General features: G+C 41.8%; 1 protein-coding gene across 1 annotated transcript in view; it reads right to left on the bottom strand.

The window, feature by feature from the left end:
- Positions 1–3,287: 3,287 nt before the first annotated feature.
- The window catches only part of LOC142741759 (guanine nucleotide-binding protein subunit alpha-15-like), a 91,874-nt gene continuing 71,851 nt past the window's right edge, over positions 3,288–23,310 (bottom strand). Inside the window, exons 4-7 of the mRNA XM_075851096.1 lie at positions 21,300–21,428; positions 17,921–18,050; positions 15,210–15,363; positions 3,288–3,517 (exon numbers count right to left, since the gene is read on the bottom strand). Of these exons, the coding sequence (XP_075707211.1) occupies positions 3,288–3,517; positions 15,210–15,363; positions 17,921–18,050; positions 21,300–21,428 (643 nt within the window). The remainder of the gene's footprint in view (positions 3,518–15,209; positions 15,364–17,920; positions 18,051–21,299; positions 21,429–23,310) is intronic.

The following is a 23,310-nucleotide window of genomic DNA, read 5'->3' on the forward strand; positions in this document are numbered from 1 at the left end:
CAATATATTTGGAAATATGCAAAAGCCATTCATCAAGTAAACTATATAGCCAAAAGTATGTGGACACCTGACTATCATACCTATATGAACTTGTTGGATATCTCATTCCAAAACCCTGGTCGTTAATAGAGAGTTGTTCCCCCTTTTGTGACTATAACAGCCTTTCCTCTTCTGGGAAGGCTTTTCACAAGATTTTAGAGTGCGTCTGTGGAAATTTTAGCCAAAAGAGCCTTTGTGAGGTCAGACACTGATGTTGGACCTTAGAGAAGGTCTGGCTAGCAAGCGATATTCTAAATTATCCCAATGGTGTTTGATGTGGTTGAGTTTAGACCTCTGCGCATTCAATTCAAGTTACTCTGCACCAAACTTCTTTGGGCACAGAGACACAGTAATGCTGGAACAGGAAAGGGCCTATGTGGGTTGCCAAGAAGTTAGAAGCATACAATTGTCTAAAATGTCTATGTATGCTTTAGCATTAACATAACCCTTCACTGGATATAACGGGCCCAAAGCCTGAAAAAACAGCCCAAGACCATAATCCCTCCTCCACAAATTTTATAGTAGGCACTATCTATTCTGGTAGGTTCCGTTCTACTGGCATCTGCCAAATCCAAACTCATCCATCAGACTGCCAGATAGTAAAACGTGATTTTTCACTCCAGAGAACACGTTTCCACTGCTCCAGAGTCCAGTGGCGATGTGCTTTACACTACTCGGTGTACACTTTGTGTCTACAGCTCCCATGGTGATCCATGTATCTCCAGGGTTACAGACTACATACTAACCCTGTTTGGTTTGATTCCTAAGTCAAACACCCTTCTTACTGTCCCCTGCTTTTTGCTAGCATACCGAATGCAAGAAGTAGAGACAGATGGAAGGGACTATACTGCAGGATCAGACTATACTGGCTTTGATTGTGGTCTATAACCATGGAGATACATGGGTCTCCATAGGAGCTGTAATTGCAATCAAGACTATTTGCAAAGTCGCTTCATTATTTTTTATTTGAGATGCATTGGAGAAATTAAATAAAAAAAATAATTTAATATTTGTAAATGTTGACATAGCCTGACACGGACATATTTAAAATATTTAGTTTGACTGGATTGTACCTTCATTTTATTTTTAGGAATAAATGCATATTAGTCCTGGTTTACAGTAGCATTTAAATATCATATGGTATTTTAAGTGACTGGCATAGCTGATGGACTATGCAATGTAGACAATGGCTGAACTCATACTGCTAGCTCTACGAATTTTAGCACTTTGGTCAAAACTGGTGCAATGTGTTAATGCAGGGCCTAGAATGTAGAATGACCAAGAGAGGAGTAGTAGGAGTAGTGAAGGGTCTTTTCCATGACCTGGAGCCTGCACACTACATACAAGATGTTGCCGATTTCTAGCAGTACTGCTGACACTTTCTGGAAGCTCCTGGTACCTCATTTCAAAACTATAAGGCATATGCAGTGCCTGTGTTTGTTGCTGCTAGGTTACAGGTTGACATAACGGTGACAATTTTATAAAAATTGTCTGCCCAATTTTTCTCTAATTTTTATGGCTGGTGCTAAGGGGACATCTTATTGATAAACTAACATCTGTGTCTGTACCGATTTTGAAATGCTTCATCATTTGGTTCAATTGGTAACACAATTTTTATGTACATATTGTATTGAACATATTGTGCACATGCTAGAGGTATACACATGCCATATATGCACCATTTTAAGATGGATGGAACAGTTTCCCTGCTTTGTTCTGATGGAAGTGAGTCTCTCCTTGGCACAAAATATACGACTTCCATACAGAGCAGAATTACAGATGTATCAAAGCAGTCTTAAAACGCATCTGTCACATCAATATGTTGCTACTAGATAAGGGCAGCATATTACAGGTCCGTTTTCCTACTGGTCAAACGGTACAAAAAAAAGAATAAATACGTTGGATTCATAGTTATAAGTCCGGTGTATTTATGAGGAAAGCGCTCCCCCTGTTTACCCCCGGCCCTACTTACAGTGATTGACGGCAGCTGCCGGTCAATAACTGTGAGGAGGGTGAGAGTGCTTATCATGAATACACTGGACTCATAACTATGGGTCGTGTATTTTTTTTGATCGCCCTTATTAGCCAAACGACACAATATTTTTTTGTGCAATTTTGCCAAATACGGGAATGAACCTATCCTTGTAATATGCTTCCCTTACATAGCGCAGCATATTGAGGTGACAGATCAGCTTTAACCTAATAACTTTAAAGGGGTTACTCCATCACAGGCATTTTGGTGCGCTAAGGTTAGGTAAGGGCTATTTATAACAATTTTTTAGTTTTTATTTTATTTTTCATCCCTCACCAAGCTGCCATTTCATACCTGCTTGATCCCTCTTCGCTCTGTTGAACTTCCTGCTTTGGGGTCGGGCTAAGAGTTTTCGTGAAAGCTGCAGTAAAACCTTACAGCGTAACTGTGATGTGTGGCCTCACCTGAAAACTTTTTCCCTGTTCCCTCAATTTGCTTCCCTAATAAATTCTTATTGTGCTCATCTGCCCAGACCAAGATCTGTCTTCTCTGTCCCTGAACAGGGCTGAAAGGGAAGGAAGCTAATATGCATGACAGAACAATGCGCTTCAGAGTATACCGGACGGGCATAAGAGGACAGGGAGGGATCAGTGCGCATACATGTCCTGCTAAGGATGAACCACTGGTGGACTTATCCATAGGAAAGCATAAGAAACTACAGGACTGCCACAGGAGCTTGGTGGTTATTTATGTCATTACAGAGGCATTTCTAAAAACAGATTGAGCCTACAGGAATCCTTAACTGACCTAGGGGGTTGTATAAACGTTACGTGTATGTTGTGAGGCTACACCTTTAAACTTAAAGGGACTGTCATGATTAGAAAAATAGATATTTGCTGCAAAACCAGACACAGCCCATGGACAGTAGTGGCACTGTTTCTGGAAAAAAACGGACCCTTTTTTAAAAAAAAATCCTGGACAACCCCTTGTGTAAACAACCACTTGGTTTATGAAGTTGTTAACATACCATTAAATACCTACATTTTGATCATCCAGCAACTTTCTTTTCTCATTTAAGGAGTGCGTCCATATGTGAGCAATTTTGCAGTTTGTGGTGAATGCACATGAATATGAACCCCGCATTCAAGTGCCAAGAGATTGGCTTTAGAATGTCCATTTAGTTGTCCCTTTGATTTTGCATTGTAGATAACACTTATTGACTGATTGCACTGTTCAGACTATGCAGAAGAGAAGAGTTAATGATCAAGGACATCCGTCATACAATTCCAAAGTCTATTAGAAACTTCCTGAGTACATGATCCTTTATGTCATTAAATACTTTACGGACGTTTTCTGTATCTGTGGCACACGTCTCATGGGGATAAAGGATACGATCCGCTTTCTGTTTCTCTTGCTCCAAAATATCTCGGACGTTTGTCTTCTCAAAGATTTCCTTATAGGCTGATCCAATGAAATCTTTAGCAGCTTTAGCATCCTGGCGAGGACCTAGATAACAAAAAGGAATATGAAAATTTTCAATAAATGAATAAAAGATAAGTCTTCGACACTACCGTAGTTGATAAATGTTCCAAGGGCAGTTCCTGGTGTTAACCATCTGTTCTTGATGTTTATTTTCTTACTATTTTCTTACTGCATAATAAGATCTAAAACCTCTAAACCTCTCGTTATTGTTTATTCGCTCACTTTTTTTCTTTGCTTTCTTTAACTCCCCAATCCCTACAGCCTCAATTCTAGTTGATTTCTATGTATACATTGTGACTGGAAAAGTGCTGGAGGTATTTTCCACCCAGAACATTCTCCTACATGCAGGGGCGTAACTAGGAAAGACTGGGCCCCATAGCAAACTTTTGACTGGGGCCCCCCTCCCCTGGGTGTCACACAACCCCCCCCCCCCCCCTTGTAGATAGTGCCTTTTTTACAGCCCAGCCCTGTAGACTGTATGGCGTTATCTACAGGGGGGACTCTATGGCGTTATCTACAGGGGGGACTGTGTGGCGTTATCTACAGGGGGGACTGTGTGGCGTTATCTACAGGGGGGACTGTGTGGCGTTATCTACAGGGGGGACTGTGTGGCGTTATCTACAGGGGGGACTGTGTGGCGTTATCTACAGGGGGGGCTGTGTGGCGTTATCTACAGGGGGTCTGTGTGGCGTTATCTACAGAGGGGGACTGTGTGGCGTTATCTACAGGGGGACTGTGTGGCGTTATCTACAGAGGGGGCTGTATGGCGCTAACGCCATACAGCCCCCCTGTAGAGAAAGCCATACAGCACCCCCCTGTAGGGAACGCCATACAGCGCCCCCCTGCAGGGAACGCCATGCAGCGCCTCCCCCTGCAGGGAACGCCATGCAGCGCCCCCCCCTGCAGGGAACGCCATACAGCGCCCCCCCTGCAGGGAACGCCATACAGCACCCCCCCTGCAGGGAACGCCATACAGCGTCCCCCCTGCAGGGAACGCCATACAGCCCCCCCCTGCAGGGAATGCCATACAGCCCCCCCCTGCAGGGAATGCCATACAGCCCCCCCTGTAGGGAACGCCATACAGCCCCCCCTGTAGGGAACGCCATACAGCCCCCCCCCCCAAAAAAAAATGCGACCTATAGTGTGTCCTACAAATAACATGCATCCCCTATCCACAGGATAGGGGATACATGTCTGATCGCTGGCAGCGATAGGGAAAACGGGGGACCGAAAGTCCCCCAAGTTCTCCATGACTAACCTCTGACTTCTGCGCGACCGGCGCTCCATTCATTTCTACTGAGCTGACGACACAGACCCCGGAAGTCCGAGGTTTGTGATGGAGAACTTGGGGGACTTTCAGTCCCCCGTTCTCCCTATCGCTGCCAGCGATCACACATGTATCCCCTGTCCTGTGGATAGGGGATACATGTCTTTTGTTTAATGGCAGAGCGGGGAGATACCTCCCTGCTCTGCCGTAGTGTTCAGTGGCGTCCCGCTGTAGCAGCCATCGCGGCTGCTAGCGGAGCCTCCGGCCATGGTGGGGGCCCGTGCCGGGCGACACGGGCCCCCTCATGCCGCGGGCCCCATAGTAGTCGCTACGGCTGCTACGGCGGTAGTTACGCCACTGCCTACATGTATGACAGTCTAATGGTTATGGGAGAATTCAGAAAAAAAAGAACTCTTGCAATAACGGTTTACATTCCTATTTCCCTTCAGGGTTACTTTTCGAGACCCAAATAAGTATACCACTGCTAAGAGAGCTCACAGCATCAAGTGTTTCTCCATCTTTCCATAACTTACAGCTGACATCACTGCACAGGTTTTCTTTTCCCTGGTTGATATATATTGCAATTTATGTCACCCACTTTCACCATTAGCTCATAGTGGCACTGCCACTGAGCAATAAATTAGCTTTTCGAGGTGGCACCAGAACCAGTACTCGCTCTCCACAGTTATAGGTCCCAACCTTAGCTTACTTTTTTTAACTGCTTTGAGTTTTATGGCCCTACTTCATATGTTCCTTTAAAACTGGCAATATACTTAACACTTTGTTAAAGTATAGCCTTGAAAAATTCTGAAGAGGTAGTGGCGCCTTCATTTCAAGGATCAGTAGGGATCATACTGTATATGCTAGCAATATGTCATGATTGTCTATGAGTCAGATTTCAAACCGGGAAATTCTTGTGCCCCAGGCACTAGCAGCTCTTCTTGTTTAACCACTGGTGCTGTGGACCACTCTCGTGCTGGATTAAAAGATGACCTGTCATGTCCACAGAAAAGGTAATCTGACTCTATGCCTGTACTTCTGCCTTGATTCTGATTACACCGCCGTTTATATATGTTGCTAGGTGCCTGAATGGGCTGATTGCTCGGGGAATGGAGGCTAATTGCAGGGGCACAAAGGGAACCTAGCAACATAAGATAAATGGCCCTGGACTAAGGGGCAGGGCAGCAGTACAGGCATGGTGGCAGATTACCTTTCCGGGTACATGACAGGTCCCCTTTAATGTCTAGCTTCTCTTGTTTCTGGCCTCTCTGGATTCCTTGCTTTGATTGGTTTCACAATTTTGTCTCCTATATACAGTGAAGGAAATAAGTATTTGATCCCTTGCTGATTTTGTAAGTTTGCCCACTGTCATAGTCATGAACAGTCTAGAATTTTTAGGCTAGGTTAATTTTACCAGTGAGAGATAGATTATATTAAAAAAAAATAAAAAAAATCACATAGTCAAAATTATATATATTTATTTGCATTGTGCACAGAGAAATAAGTATTTGATCCCCTACCAACCATTAAGAGTTCAGCCTCCTCCAGACCAGTTACACGCTCAAATCAACTTGGTGCCTGCATTAATGACAGCTGTCTTAAATGGTCACTTGGAAAAAAGACTCCTGTCCACAGACTCAATTAATCAGTCCGACTCTAACCTCTACAACATGGGCAAGACCAAAGAGCTTTCTAAGGATGTCAGGGACGAGATCATAGACCTGCACAAGGCTGGAATGGGCTACAAAACCATAAGTAAGACGTTGGGTGAGAAGGAGACAACTGTTGGTGCAATAGTAAGAAAATGGAAGACATACAAAATCTCACCTCGTGGGGTATCCTTGATCCTGAGGAAGGTGAGAGCTCAGCCGAAAACTACACGGGGGAACTTGTTAATGATCTCAAGGCAGCTGGGACCACAGTCACCAAGAAAACCATTGGTAACACATTACGCCGTAATGGATTAAAATCCTGCAGTGCCCGCAAGGTCCCCCTGCTCAAGAAGGCACATGTACAGGCCCGTCTGAAGTTTGCAAATGAACATCTGGATGATTCTGAGAGTGATTGGGAGAAGGTGCTGTGGTCAGATGAGACTAAAATTTAGCTCTTTGGCATTAACTCAACTCGCCGTGTTTGGAGGAAGAGAAATGCTGCCTATGACCCAAAGAACACCATCCCCACTGTCAAGCATGGAGGTGGAAACATTATGTTTTGGGGGTGTTTCTCTGCTAAGGGCACAGGACTACTTCACCGCATCAATGGGAGAATGGATGGAGCCATGTACCGTCAAATCCTGAGTGACAACCTCCTTCCCTCCACCAGGACATTAAAAATGGCTCGTGGCTGGGTCTAACAGCATGACAATGACCCGAAACATACAGCCAAGGCAACAAAGGAGTGGCTCAAAAAGAAGCACATTAAGGTCATGGAGTGGCCTAGCCAGTCTCCAGACCTTAATCCCATCGAAAACTTATGGAGGGAGCTGAAGATTCGAGTTGCCAAGCGACAGCCTCGAAATCTTAATGATTTACAGATGATCTGCAAAGAGGAGTGGGCCGAAATTCCATCTAACATGTGTGCAAACCTCATCATCAACTACAAAAAAACATCTGACTGCTGTGCTTGCCAACAAGGGTTTTGCCACCAAGTATTAAGTCTTGTTTGCCAAAGGGATCAAATCCGTATTTCTCTGTGCACAATGCAAATAAATATATATAATTTTGACAATGTGATTTTCTGTTTTTTTTTAAATATAATCTATCTCTCACTGGTAAAATTAACCTAGCCTAAAAATTCTAGACTGTTCATGTCTTTGACAGTGGGCAAACTTACAAAATCAGCAAGGGATCAAGTACTTATTTCTTTCACTGTAAACCTGGACTTTGCACTACCTCTATGGCCAGACTATTGAGCTTACTGGTTGCAGTCTATTTCCTTTCTCCCTCACGTTACTACCAATTGCCGTTTACCTGCATACCAAACATGGACTGTTACTTGATTACTCCTGCTGTTTGCACCCTCCTGCCTAAATGTTTCAGCCACTGGACTCTGAATTGGCCAGTCCTTGACTGGTGGGCCCCATAGCAAACTTTTGAATGCCCCCCATCCGAGAGCATGTACCAGCCTTCTATGAAAGTTAGGGAGAGGGCACAAATAGGCATACCTGACCATTATCAGACTACTGTGTCCCAGAGATATATTGTGCCACTCACATTCCGCCAAAGACATGCAATGTTTCTATATGTGCTTGATATACTGTGCAGACAAGTCCCCAGACCAGACCCCTATGAAAATTCAGACCCCTAAATTAATTCAGACTCCAGACCCCAAAATTCAGATCTCAGATCAGATGTCAAAATAATTCAGACCACAGACCAGACATCAAAATAAATTTAGACCACATAACAGCTGCTCTGGCCCTGCTGGTGACACAAAAAATACCTCTGAATTGCTCCAAATCAGACTGCTTTTTCACTGGGCCACATAGTATTTATAGAGATTAAAATTGTGTCGAGTTCTCACTGAATCTTGGATAAAATACCAGCTTTGCATGGTTGTTTAATTTGAGCACTGTACGCAGGGACATAACCACTGTGGTTACAAGGGGTGAAACCACGACCAGGCCAGGAGAGGAAGACGGCCTGCCTGTCCTGGGCCCCCCAGTCACTATGTGGTGGCAGGGCCGGCCTTAGGGGTTTGCGAGCTGTGCAAGTGCACCCTCCCACTGGACTTTGCCTCTGCTCTGTCCTCTGCTCTTAGTTACACACACGGAGTAAACAAGAGCCGAGGAGCAGAGGAGGAAGCTCCGCCCACAGACCATCCTGCAAGAAACCTGTGATCCTGTCAGCAAGGAGAGATGGTAAGTTCCTGTGTGTGTCTATATGTCTCTGTGTGTATATGTGTGTGTATATAAGTATGTTTGAAGGTGTATAGGTTACAGTATGTGTGTGTGTGTGTGTGTGTGTGTGTGTGTGTGTGTGTGTGTGTGTGTGTGTGTCTATATATATGTCTGCATGTGTTTATGTTTCTTTGTGTGTGTGTTCAAGAAGAACAGATAAAATGAAGATATCTGTGCTGCCCCTATATACTCTGCTGCCCCTATATACTCTGCTGCCCATTATATACTCTGCTGCCCATTATATACTCTGCTGCCCCTATATAGCCTGCTGACCCTGTATACTATGATGCCCCTATATACTATGATGCCCCTATATACCCTGCTGCACCCTATATACGCTTCTGCCCCTATATACCCTGCTGCCACCTCTATACCCTGCTGCCTCCTATATACCCTGCTGCCTCCTATATACCCTGCTGCCCCCTATATACCCTGCTGCCTCTTATATACTCTGTTGCCCCTATATACTCTGCTGCCCAATATATACCCTGCTGCCCCTATATACCTGCTGCCTCCTATATACCCTGCTGCCCCCTATATACTCTGCTGCCTCTTATATACTCTCCTGCTCCTTATATACTCTGCTGCCCCCTATATACCCTGATGTCTCTTATATACTTTGCTGCTGTAGCGTCCATGGCCGTGGGCCGTCGGGTTCACTCACCTCCCGACGCCCACGGCCATGGCTCTCCTAGGAGACGCCAGAGCTTACTTCCGCTCCGTTCGGCTGTGTCCCGTAGGGTGCGCGCGCACGCTCGCGCCCGGCCTTAAAGTGCCAGCGTGCTCAATAAGGAAATCATCATCATCAACTGCCACGATTTCCTGGTCTATAAGAAGGCCCCTGGCCTTCTAATCCTTGCCTGAGCGTTGTTAGTTTTCCCAGTCTGTCTTGCAAATGGTCCCTTAGTGTTTCCCGTTCCTGTTGTTACCCGTGCCTTGTTCCCCGTTCCTGTTTCCCGTGCTTTGCCTTAGTATCAAGTCGTGCCACGTCCTGCGACATCTGCCACATCCAGAGGAATCTGCCACGTCCTGTGTCATCCGCCACGTCCTGAGGAATCCGCCACGTCCTGAGGAATCCGCCACGTCCTGAGGAATCCGCCACGCCCTGAGGAATCCGCCACGTCTGGCGCAACTTGCGGCTCTTGTGTCATCCGCCACGTTTGGCGCCATCTGCTGCACCCATCTCATCTGTGCCAGAGCTGCGGCCACCATCTGGACTATTCAGGTACCCTTGTGCGGGACATTGTATTTCTGGGGTTTCCTGTGGTTTGGCCAGCTGCCTTCCCGCTACGGCGGTACGGCCTAGTGGGTCCACTAACCCGCTTCATGACAGCTGCCTCTTATATACTCTGCTGCCCTATATACTATGCTGTCCCATATAAACTCTGCTGCCCCTATATACTCTGCTGTCCCTTATATACTGTGCTGCCCCTATATACTCTGCTTTCCCTATATACCCCGCTGCCTCTTAATGGAAAAAACAAATTTTCATATACAGTATGGTAATCTATGGAAATAATCTTTTTAAAAGTGTAACTCCAGTTTGGAGGTGCACTGCTTAATATATATATATATACTGTTGTTATTTTATATATACAGTATATGCATCTGTGTGTGTATATGTGCCTGTGGTATAGTTATCAGAGTGTGTTATCTGTGGTGTTACATAGGACTGCAGGTAACATCTACTACATTATCTGCACTGTGTATATATATATATATATATATATATATATGCATCTGTGTGTGTTTACAAATACTACATTATTTGTACTCAGAGAGTTATCACTGTGTTATCTGTGATGTTACATAGGACTGCAGTCGACTGCGCTATTGATTCCATCAAAACTTTTGATCATTTTAACTGTTTACCAAATCATATTGGATATACAGTTGTATAATCAATATGGCCTTAAAGTGCAGACTCTCAGCTTTGATTTGAAGGTATTCGCATCCTAATTTGAGGAAGGGTTTAGGAATTGTCCACAAAAGACAATAGTGGTGGATGATCGCAGAATCCTTTCCATTGTGAAGAAAAACCTCTTCACAACATTTGCCCAAGTGAAAAAAAAATCCTGGTGGTAGGTGTATCAGTATATAAGTCTACCATAAAGAGAAGACTTCATGAGAGCAAATACAGAGGGTTCACCACAAGGTGCAAACCATTAATCAGCCTCAAAAAATAGGAAGGCCAGATTAGACTTTGCCAAACAACATCTAAAGAAGTCAGCCCAGTTCTGGAAAAGCATTCTTTGGCCAGATGAAATTAATATCAACCTGTACCAGAATATGATGGGAGGAAGAAAGTATGGCGAAGGCTTGGAACGGCTCATGATCTAAAGCACACCACATCCTCTGTAAAACATGGTGGAGGCAGTGTGATGGCATGGTGGGGGCAGTGTGATGGCATGGGCATGCCTGGCTGCCAAAGGCATTGGGTCACTAGTGTTTATTGATGATGTGACAGAAGACAGAAGCAGCCGGATGAATTCTGAAGTGTTCAGGGATATACTTTCTGCTCAAATGCAACCAAATGCAGCAAGGTTGATTGGACGTCGCTTCATAGTGCAGATGGTCAATGACCCAAAACATACTGCGAAAGCAACCCAGGAGTTTTTTAAGGCAAAGAAGTGGAATATTCTGCATTGGCCAAGTCAATCACCAGATCTCAACCCGATCGAGCTGCATTTCACTTGCTTAAGGCAGAAACATAAGGCAGAAAGACCCACAAACAAGCAACAACTGAAGACAGCTGTTTGGTGATGTCCATGGGTTCCAGACTCCAGACAGTCATTGCCTGCAAAGGATTCTCTACAAAATATTTAAAAAATTTTTTTATTTATTTATGCTAATGTTAACTCTTTTTGAGCCCCTGAAATGAGGAGGCTGTGTAGAAAAATGGCTGCAATTCCTAAACGCTTCACAGGATATTTTTGTTCAACCCCTTGAATTAAACCTGAAAGTCTACACTTCAATTGCATCTCAGTTGTTTCATTTCAAATCCAATGTGGTGGCAAGCAGAGCCCAAATCATGAAGATTGTGCCACTGTCCAAATAACTCTGGACCTAACATATATATTATAAACAATATATGGAAAAAAAAGTATTTGGACACCTACACATTACACATACAGGAGGTTTTATAACAGCCCATTCTAAATCTATAGGTGTTAATGTGGAGTTGGTTTCCCCTTTGCAGTTAAAATAGCTTCCACTTTTCTGGGAAGACTTTCTACAAGATTTTGGAGTGTTTCTGTGGGAATTTTTCCCCATTCACCCAGAAGAGCTTTTGTGAGGACGGACACTGTTGTTGGACCTGGCCCGCAAGCTCCATTCTAGTTTACTCCAAAGGTGTTCGATGGAGTTGAGGTCAGGTCCCTGCTCGGATCAATCAAGTTCTCCAAAACCAAGCTCACCCAACCATGCATTTATGCACTGGGGCACAGTCATGCTGGAACAGAAAAGGACCTTCCCCAAACTGTTTCCACAAATTTAGAAGCATACAATTGTACAAAATGTCTTGGTATGCTGAAGCATCAAGATTTCCCTTAACTGGAATGAAGGGGCCTAGACCAACCCATGAAAAACAGCCCCATAGCATTAGCCCTCCTCCACCAAACTTTATAGTTGGCACAATACAGTGAGACAGGTAACATTCTCATTACATTCAACAAACTCAGACTCATCCACCAGACTGCCAGATAGAGAAGCGTGATTCATCAATCCACAGAACACGGTTCCACTACTTCAGAGTCCAGTGGTTGCGTGCTTTACACCACTCCATCTGACGCTTGGCATTGTGCTTCTTGATTTAAGGCTTGCATACAGCTGCTCGGCCATGGAAACCACCAGGGCACAGTTTTTGTGCGGATGTCTTGACTGTCAGCACAGAGCTGGCTTTTAGTGGGAGTCGTACAGAGCAATAATAATAATAAAGACTGCTCATATTGAAAGCACATAGCTCCGTGCTGACAGTCAAGGGGAAGAAGTGAGACAACAGATATAATAAGGAAAGCAGGAGTAGAAGGAACACTTGCAGACTGGACATATAGCTACTGTCTATTAGACATGACAGAGGAGGGGGCTGGCATAGCTAATTAACTGAACCAGGCAGTCAACCCCTTCATCACGTCACCAACACCCAGAGAGGCGGGGAGCTCCCTGCATCCTGAGGCTGTGTCGGAACGTCACAGCTAAAGGGAGAAGCTCCACTTCCGGGATCACATGACAGGGCAGGAAAATCTAGACATCCTTGAAAGGGAAAGTATATTAGTAAGTGTCTCCATTTTACGTTTCCTAACCATTTTCTGTTGTCGGACAACCCCTTTAAGAGCTATTCAGCTTTAAATACACATACAGTAAATTGCACTCATTACATCCAGACAATTTTGTGGTAAAAATGCATATCTAAAGTGCAAAAAGGATATTAATCATCCTTTACTGACTTCTGTTAGCAGATAAATATCTGATTATAATGAACTGCTGATCTAAAATAATGGCCAGTTAGTATATGCCGTTAAGCAAATTCTGATTGATATCTCACTATCTAGTTGTTCCTTTGCTCATGAAACTTGTTCCTTAAAGTGAAACTCTGGTTTTAAACTATCTCGACATCTAAAATGTTAAAATCTCACACAAAAACAGAACAAGGCTGAGTGAATATTAAAGAGAGTCCATCACCAGACAGCCTCCTTTTAATAAAAAAGCATTTTAGGTTGAGCCGTATGCTTTTTAAGCCTGAATGGTCGAGAGTCCCATGTATTTGCCACTCCAGCTCCTTTGTGCCAACAAGTGCTGTATGAATGATCAAGTGGTGTCTCTTGGTCAAAGCATATAGTGCATGCTTTGAGCATGCTTTCCATAGACAATGCATGCATATTAATCCCTGTTCCAAATGAGATCCATAATCTAATTCCTATGTATTCCTAATGTTTGTATGTGTTTCCTCCTACATTCAAAAAACATGCTTAAAGTGAATATCTACCTTTTATCATCACATGTTTTTAGGTCCAAACTTTTGTGATGAATAATTTCTTAATATATCTTTATAGTTGTCTAAATTCCAGTTTTCTTATACAGAGCTCCAAATGCCTTGTATAGACATGCACAGATTTAAAATATAGTATGCTGGCAGCCTGCCACCACCACTAGAGGGAGCTTAGGAGCTGTGTTCAGCATATGACAGTATGCAGTCAGCTCCTCTACTGTCTCTAGTGGTGTCTGCCGGATTTGGAGCTCTGTATCGGAAAAATGGAGCTTAGACCGCTATAAAGATATATTAGGAAATTAATCAATACAAACTTTTAAACCTATTTGAGGTGAAGAAATAAGAATTTAAAGTAATGATCATCGTATTAGGGTTTTATAACTGAGTCACCACCTTATGAGATGGTGCTGTAAAAGGTCAGCAACCGCATATGCAGGTGTTCAACCACCTTCCCCAGAATGTATGAAACTTTGTGGTGTGAACAAAATCTTTAATTGTGCTGTTCATTTAATGTATCCATTCAGAAAATGTAATGGGGATTAAGGGACATCCACTTGGAGGCAGTACATTGATGAGCCAAGAACAAGATTCTACGTATTTGGCATCTCTCCTCACCCGGTGTATCCTCCACTAAATCCAGCACACAAAAATGGGAATCTCAGGGCAGTTGAAATAGAAATACTATACTCAGGGTATTGAGAACATCCAACCAATAGCGGTATAATTTAGGGCAGCGCCAAAGAACACAGATGACATTTAGGGCATAGCTCTGAGGTCCTTTGGTCCATTTAAGTAACTGCTGCCTACAAATTTGAGACAGCCTCTGAGAGGTCCCAGAGGCACCTGGGGAAGTGCCTGCAGGATGGAAGCCCAATGAGTCTGACAAATCGACTTTGCACATTTTACACTTATGTTTACATGTGGCAGATTTGTTTCCATACGTTTAAATGTAATACTCTATGCACATGCTTTAGAAACAACTCTATTCAAATGTATAGATTTGATTTTCATTTGCAGAAATTTTTGCACATTTTTTGCAACAAATGTGCCAAGTGTAATACCTTAAGGTTGGGGTTCTTTTAATAGATATTTGTGTAATAATCCTCTGTACAAAAATGAAATATACCCTCTTGTGTCAGATTAAGTTTATAATCCAACAAATCTTCCACAAATAACTGCTGCACATACACCAACAAACTGCTAATGCTTTTTATCAAAATTATTCTAGTAACTTTAAAAAATCTATGTCTGAACAGCAACATCTCAGGGCAAAAAGTTTTGTTTTTTTTGCAATATTTGGTATAAATGGTATGTTGTAAATTGTTGGTTAATATTTGGAACTCATATTTAGCCAGCTAATTCCTATAGTCTAAAGGTTCCTTAGTTATCAAAAATAGCATTATCCAACTAGTATTGAAAGAAGTTGTATAAGAAGCTGTAAAAAAAAATGTACACATTGTGCAGACCTTTTCCTCTCTATGTGCACTGGTTTATGGAAAAGCATGCTACTCTTGTTAGATGTCCTTTCGTTCATGTATTTTGGTATCAAAAATTACCTACTAACCTTTAAACTTGGGGAAGTACGTAGCCAAGTCAGAGAAGCAGATTTTTTCAGCTAGCAGGTCAGTCTTATTAAGGAACAGAATAATTGGGGAGTTCCTAAACCAGGGTAGCTCCATTATACCCTTAAAAAGAGCCAAACTTTCCCGCATACGATTCTATGCCAAAAAGAAAGAGAATGACAGACAAATGGTAAAGATACACATAAATAACACAAGACAGTATGCAATCTGATTTTTGACAGGACAGTTATAAAACGGTAAACTGCTTTTAGGGCTTTTTTTTTTTTTTTACAATGGAAATCAATGGCAACATGATCCAGGTTATAGACCACCAGTAGCATACTTTTCTTGCAAACTATGAGGTGTTGCCCCACACATCTGTACATCCCACAAGTTAGCTGTATTTATACCTACTTCTTTCTTTTCTTGAAATATAGGCTTTTTTTGTATTTATTTTTTTTTGGGCATTATGCAGTAAAAAACAATATGTCTGAACTGCATTGCATTGCATGTCTGAACTGCCTAAGAGTGTATATGCACTGCTATACACTTACACAATATAATACACTTTACAATATTGCATTAAAAAACACTTTTTCAGCATATGTGTTGTAAAAAATAATGACCCAAAATCCAAATATCCATTATGGGACGTGTTAAAGAATGTGACGAGTGAGCAGCAAGCACTCCAGTCTATAACCATCCATACACAGAGCTGTCAACAAACGCTCGGACGGGGGATAGGAATCTTACCCAGCAGCTTCAAAAGGTCTTATATACATTGAAAAATTATTATAGAAACAGATACTTAAACTGGCCATACACATGAGATTAAAGTCATCTGAAATGGCCAAAGTCAACAATTTTCGGCCTAGCATCATTTGTAAATTTAACACAAATAATCTTCCAAGATGGCCGACGGAAGGCTTTGGTCCGCCAAAAATGTAATCGGCCAGGTTTGAAAATTTTGGCTGAAACTACAAGTGTATGGCATAATCTGACGAATTTAGCTGATTATTTGCCACTTTGCGTTGACCCCAGGGAGTACGTTTTTTTCCAAAAAATTTACTCCCTAAACAGTCAGTTTACTCAGTTATGTTGCTAAAGGAATCGTTCGTACGTACGAATGATCCCACTGACGATCGACCGCATTCTGTCTGTTTAAAGTTCTATGTGTATGGACATCTTCATGATTAGGTAAACAGGCACAAGTCAACAAAACCTTTAGCAATGAATCCCATTCCTGTATGCATAGGATGCAAAGTATACACTTGATGGATTAGCAACAGATTTTACAGATTACCCAGAACTGTACTGATATTTATTAAACATAAAGAAAACAGTAAATCCAGAAGCCGGCCCTCAAAATACTTGACATCTCAGTTTAAACTTCAACTGTCTGCTAGGACCACTTACTGTTACGGAACCAAGCTTAGATCACTATAGAACCCTATGATAATTTGATCTGAGCAGTTCAGTACAACAATGGGAGTGCAGTGTTGCATTCGTAACACAGACGATAAAATGCATTTGGATTATGACTATGTGCATCCTCCCATGAGGACAATTTTTGAAAATTTCCATGTCACCAGAATGAAGAGAATGCACTTTTGTTTTGTACTTGTAGTTCCAGGGTTTCATTTTTGGTTGTGAAGGGAACAGTTCTTCATTGCTTAAAGAGGCTCTGTCACCAGATTTTGCAACCCCTATCTGCTATTGCAGCAACGTTTTTATGTTTAAAAAACTATCATTTTTGGCCAAGTTATGACCATTTTTGTATTTATGCAAATGAGGATTGCAAAAGTACAACTGGGCGTGTTTACAGTAAAAGTACAACTGGGCGTGTATTTTGTGCGTACATCGGGGCGTTTTTACTTCTTTTACTAGCTGGGCGTTAGGAATGGGAGTGTATGATGCTGACGAATCAGCATCATCCACTTCTGTTCGTTAACACCCAGCTTCTGGCAGTGCACAGACACACAGCGTGTTCTCGAGAGATCACGCTGTGACGTCACTCACTTCCTGTCCCAGGTCCTGCATCGTGTCGGCCACATCGGCACCAGAGGCTACAGTTGATTCTGCAGCAGCATCAGCGTTTGCAGGTAAGTAGCTACATCGACTTACCTGCAAACGCCGATGCTGCTGCAGAATCAAATGTAGCCTCTGGTGCCGATGTGTCCTCGCTCGTCCGACACGATGCAGGACCTGGGGCAGGAAGTGAGTGACGTCACAGCGTGATCTCTCGAGAACACGCTGTGTCTGCACTGCCAGAAGCTGGGCGTTCTGAAGAGAAGTGGATGATACTTCTCGTCAGAACGCCCAGCTAGTAAAAGAAGTAAAAACGTCCCGATGTACGCACATAATACACGCCCAGTTGGACTTTTACTTTAAACACGCCCAGTTGGACTTTAGCAAGCCTCATTTGCATAAATACAAAAATGGTCATAACTTGGCCAAAAATGCTCGTTTTTTTAAAAATAAAAACGCTACTCTTATCTACATTGCAGCGCCGATCTGCTGCAATAGCAGATAGGGGTTGCAAAATCTGGTGACAGAGCCTCTTTAAATGAAAAGTAACTTTAAGCAGAGATGCAGACGGCATTCAATCTCATGTCAATAATAAGACATCTGACCTATCAAAAGTACAGGTATATTCGCTGCCAAGCACAATATCTCCGTAACGCCTGTATTACTCTACTGGTTATTTTCTTACCTCTTCTCTATTTTCCTCTAGCTGTTGATCATATTCACTGAGTGAAGCCAAATAGATAAGACAATTCACATTCTCAAAGCAATGTATCCACTTCTTCCTCTCGGATTTCTGACCTCCAACATCCACCAGCCTACATAGATCATATTTAGGATTATTATGTCATGGAACATTGAGCTGTACCAATGTGATCAAAGCTTTCCAACATGTCTGTCAATGGCTTGATACCACCCTGACCATTTTAGATTATGACAATGTCCCATCTTTTGAATATTTGCCCTAAGCCAGAAGGCTTTTGTACATATATATATATACACATACAGTTAGGTCCAGAATTATTTGGTCAGTGACACAATCTTCATGATTTGGGCTCTGCATGCCACCACATTGGATTTGAAATGGAACAACTCAGAGTTAATTGAAGTGTAGACTTTCAGGTTTAATTCAAGGGGTTGAACAAGATTATCCTGTGAAATATTTAGGAAATGCAACCATTTTTCTACACAGCCTCCTCATTTCAGGGGCTCAAAAGTAATTGGACAAATTAACATTACCATAAATAAAATGTTTTGTTTTTTTTAATACTTTGTAGAGAATCCTTTGCAGGCAAAGAGTGCCTGAAGTCTAGAACCCATGGACATCAAACGCTGGGTTTCCTCCTTTGTGATGCTTTGCCCGGCCTTTAATGCAGCTGTCTTCAGTTGTTGCTTGTTTGTGGGTCTTTCTGCCTTAAGTTTTGTCTTAAGCAAGTGAAATGCATGCTTGATTGGGTTGAGATCTGGTGATTGACTTGGCCATTGCAGAATATTCCACTTCTTTGCCTTAAAAAACTCCTCGGTTGCTTTCGCAGTATGTTTTGGGTCATTGTCCATCTGTACTGTGAAGCGACGTCCAATCAACCTTGCTGCATTTGGTTGCATCTGAGCAGAAAGTATATCCCTGAACACTTCAGAATTCATCCGGCTGCTTCTGTCTTCTGTCACATCATCAATAAACACCAGTGACCCTGTGCCTTTGGCAGCCATGCATGCCCATGTCAACACACTGCCTCCACCATGTTTTACAGAGGATGTGGTGTGCTTTGGATCATGAGCCGTTCCAAGCCTTCTCCATACTTTCTTCCCCCCATCATTCTGGTACAGGTTGATCTTAGTTTCATCTGTCCAAAGAATGCTGTTCCAGAACTTGGCTGGCTTCTTTACATGTTGTTTGGCAAAGTCTAATTTGGCCTTTCTGTTATTGAGGCTGATTAATGGTTTGCACATTGTGGTGAACCCTCTGTATTTGCTCTCATGAAGTCTTCTCTTTATGGTAGACTTAGATATTGATACACCTACTTCCATGAGAGTGTTCTTCACTTGGGTAGATGTTGTGAAGTGTTTTTTCTTCTCCATGGAAAGGATTCTCTGATCATCCACCACTGTTGTCTACCGTGGACGTCCAGGCCTTTTGGAGTTCACGAGATCACCACTGCGCTCTTTTTTTTTCAAGAATGTACCAAACTGTTGATTTGGCCACTCCTAACATTTGTGCTATCAGTCTGATGGATTTCTTCATTTTTTTCAGCCTAACGATGGTCTGTTTCACTTGCATTGAGAGCTCCTTTGACCTCATGTTGTGGGTTCACAACAGAAGCTTCCACATGCAACTGCTCCACCTGGAATCAACTACAGACCTTTTACCTGCTTAATTGATGATGGATTGACAAGGGAATATCCCATGCAGCCCATTAGTTAGCTTTTGAGATAATTGTCCAATTACCTTTGGTCCCTTGAAAAAGAGGCAGTTACATATTAAAGGGCTGTAATTCCTAAACCCTTCTTAAATTAGGATGTGAATACCCTCAAATTAAAGCTGAGAGTCTGCACTTTAAGCCCAGATTGGTTATAGAACTGTATATTCAATATGTTTTGGTAAACAGCTAAAATGCCAGAACTTGTGTCACTGTCCAAATAATTCTGGACCTAAGTTTATATATATATATATATATATATATATATATATACATACATACTAGTACTTATCAATGATTTAGAATATCATCAAGTTAATTTATTTCAGTAATTCAATTCAAAAAGTGAAACTCATATATTCTATAGATTCATTCCACACAGAGTGATCTATTTCCAGCATTTTTTTTATTTTAATGTTGAAGATTATGGCTAACAGTTAATGAAAACCCAAAATTTAGTATCTCAGAAAATTAGAATATTAAATAAGCCCAATTTCAAAAATGATTTTTAATACCAAAATGTAGGCCTACTGAAAAGCATGTACAGTATATGCACTCAATACTTGGTCGGGGCTCCTTTTGCATGAATTACTGCATCAATGTGGCATGGCAAGGAGGTGATAAGCCTGTGGCACTGCTGAGGTGTTATGGAAGCCCAGGCTGCTTTGATAGCAGCCTTCAGCTCGTCTGTATTGTTGGGTATGGTGTCTCATCTTCCTCTTGACAATATTCCATAGATTGTCTATGGGGTTTAGGTCAGGTGAGTTTGCTGGCCAATCAAGCGCAGTGATACTGTGGTTACTAAACCAGGTATTGGTACTTTTGGCAGTGTGGGCAGGTGCCAAGTCCTGCTGGAAAATGAAATCAGCATCTCCATAAAGCTTGTAAGCGGAGGGAAGCATGAAGTGCTGGAAAATTCCCTGCTAGCCGGCTGCGCTGACTCTGGACTTGATATAACACAGTGGACCAACACCAGCAGATGACATGGCTCCCTGAACCATCACTGACTGTGGAAACTTCACACTGGACCACAAGCAACTTGGATTGAGTGTCTCTCCACTCTTCCTCCAGACTCTGGCACCTTGATTTCCAAACAAAATGAAAAATTGACTTTCATCTGAAAACAGGATTTTGGACCACTGAGCAATAGACCAGTCCTTTTAAAGGCTTAGGAAACCTTTGCAGGTGTTTTGTGTTGGTTTGCTGATTAGAGTGTGACACCATGAGTCTACAATCTTCAACTTTTACCAATATTCTAATTTTCTGAGAGACTCAATTTTGGGTTTTCATTAACTGTTAGCCATAATTATCAACATTAAAAGAATAAAAAATGCTGGAAATAGATCACTTTGTGTGTAATGAATCTATATAATATATGAGTTTCACTTTTTTAATTGAATTACTAAAATAAATTAACTTTTTGATGATATTCTAATTCATTGAGAAGGACTAGTATATAAAGAGGAATTCCATACAGATGCTATTTAAACTTTATTCTGTGAAATATATTATTTATAAATTGTTTTTTTGTTAATTTTGTTGTATTCCATTCTTGGTCTTATTTTATACCACATCACCTTCAGTACCTGGGAGTACATACATAGAGTAGCTTTGTTATAAGGTAAAAAGAAATGTGGGATCATATTTCACCTAAGGTTACATCTCTCCACTGTGAAAGAATACTCATTGATTCCTGTAGTTGGCATACGAATCCTCACAATGTCCTCATTTGTGGGCTGATAACCATCTTGAGTGATCCTCTCTAGATTGGTCAAATAACTGCAAGAAAGGAAAGCATTGTCAGCAGAGAAAAGGAAATTTAATATTTAATCTGGAATCATAGTGCTCCACTGTGCAACAACCGTAGTGCTAAAATAAATAATCTCACTTCATCGACCGCTGTCATATTCAAATAACACCTACATTTTATAAAAAATCCCAAAGAAATTCAGGAACTTTAATTTTCAGCTTCTCTGTCAAGTTCTTCAAAATTCTTTTCTGCTATTTCTCAAAGGAAGGGTGTTGCGAAAAAAAAAATTTTAGATAATTTTGCTTTTAATGTTTTATTAAAAAAAAGTTTCTTTATTTGTGTGTTTGTGTTTTACTTTTTTTTTTTTTTTCAAACTTTTTCTTCTCTATGGGGGCTGACATTTTTTTTTTCATCCCTGTATGTGTCGATTAACGACACATACAGACATGGAATACGGCACATACCGCCCCATAGAGAATGCGAACGGGAGCCGTTCCATTCACTATGCTGTACGCCGTCTGTGTGGGAACGGCGCATGCACCGCTCCCACACAGTCCAAATGGAAGGTCTTCGGCCGAGCGACATCCGGCGCCATTTTGTTGTGGACCGGAAGGCGCGGCCGGACAGTAAGATGACTACCTTCGGTTGCGGCTTCCGGGCATGTGTTCAGAAGCAAGCGGAGGGAGCAGACGGACCGGAGGGAGAGGCGGCGGCAGGAGCAGGTAAGTCATGTTTATGTATGTTTTGTGTTATAACCACTGTATGTAAGCCTACTACACTGTGTATTCGCTCCAAAAATGGCGGCACACAGTGTAGGAGGCTTGAACATTCAATCCCCTCCTTTCTCCTGGCACTAGCCAGGATAAGGGAGGGGGGATTCTGTGAGCTCACTAGAGCGTGTGCGTTTACACTAAATTTTCAGCATAAAGCAATGTGGTTGCTTTACCACATGCCAATGCTGCAATTTTGGGAATTTCTTCCTCTAGTGACCAGCACAGGGAAATGTTATAAATTAGAATCTAATTTATAATATTTCCTGACTTGTGAAAAAATGTAAAAACTAACTGTTTAACTAAAAAAAAAAAAAATTTCTAGCGACACATTCCCTTTAAGCTACCAATACATATATGAAAATTGTCTGCAACTTTTTCCAACAGTGCAAATCTTTATGTGCCCCATTTTACCTTGGTGATTATGTGTAAAAAAACATTGTCTACACACATAGCCCATATCTAATGCAATCTTCTATATACAATGCTGCTACTTTCTCTATATCTGTAGCCTTAAGAGGAAACCAAAGAGCATTTGCGCAAAATGGGACATCTGCTGTACCCCAACTTTTGTTCTTCTTCGAGATCTAAGATATTGAAAGCTCGGTGGCTTGTTTTGCACAAAATAGATAATAGCATTAAAAATAAATATTGCTCCAAATAAAAATTGATCCAAAAAGTAATCTAATGTTTTTGCAAGAAATAAATATTTGCACGTTACACATTATCTTTTAATGTCTTAATTATTATATCATGTGAATTCATCCCCAATTGTTCCATTATAGGAAATACGTATAATAACGGGTTTTCACATAGCAAATCAAGACTGTCTGCAGTAATAATATCCCATAAAGAATACTTATTTTATCCTAGAACATATTTAGAACATTCTTGTTACTATCATTTACTACAGGTGTCCACCTAAAGAAAACGAATGACCATGTATGTAAATAGAAATGCTGACGAAGTGGTTCCTCAAAAATATAGGCCGATTCCCGACACTAAGCGCACTGAGATCATTATTTCTCCTTGGGAGACATGAGTATGAAAAGTGAAAGTATGAGTATGAAAAGTGGATGTCCAAACACACAAGGACTTTAACGTCTGGGAATACCGAAATGGTTGGGTTGTTGTATTTATT

Source organism: Rhinoderma darwinii, chromosome 1, assembly GCF_050947455.1.
Source record: "Rhinoderma darwinii isolate aRhiDar2 chromosome 1, aRhiDar2.hap1, whole genome shotgun sequence".
Lineage (NCBI taxonomy): Eukaryota > Metazoa > Chordata > Amphibia > Anura > Rhinodermatidae > Rhinoderma > Rhinoderma darwinii.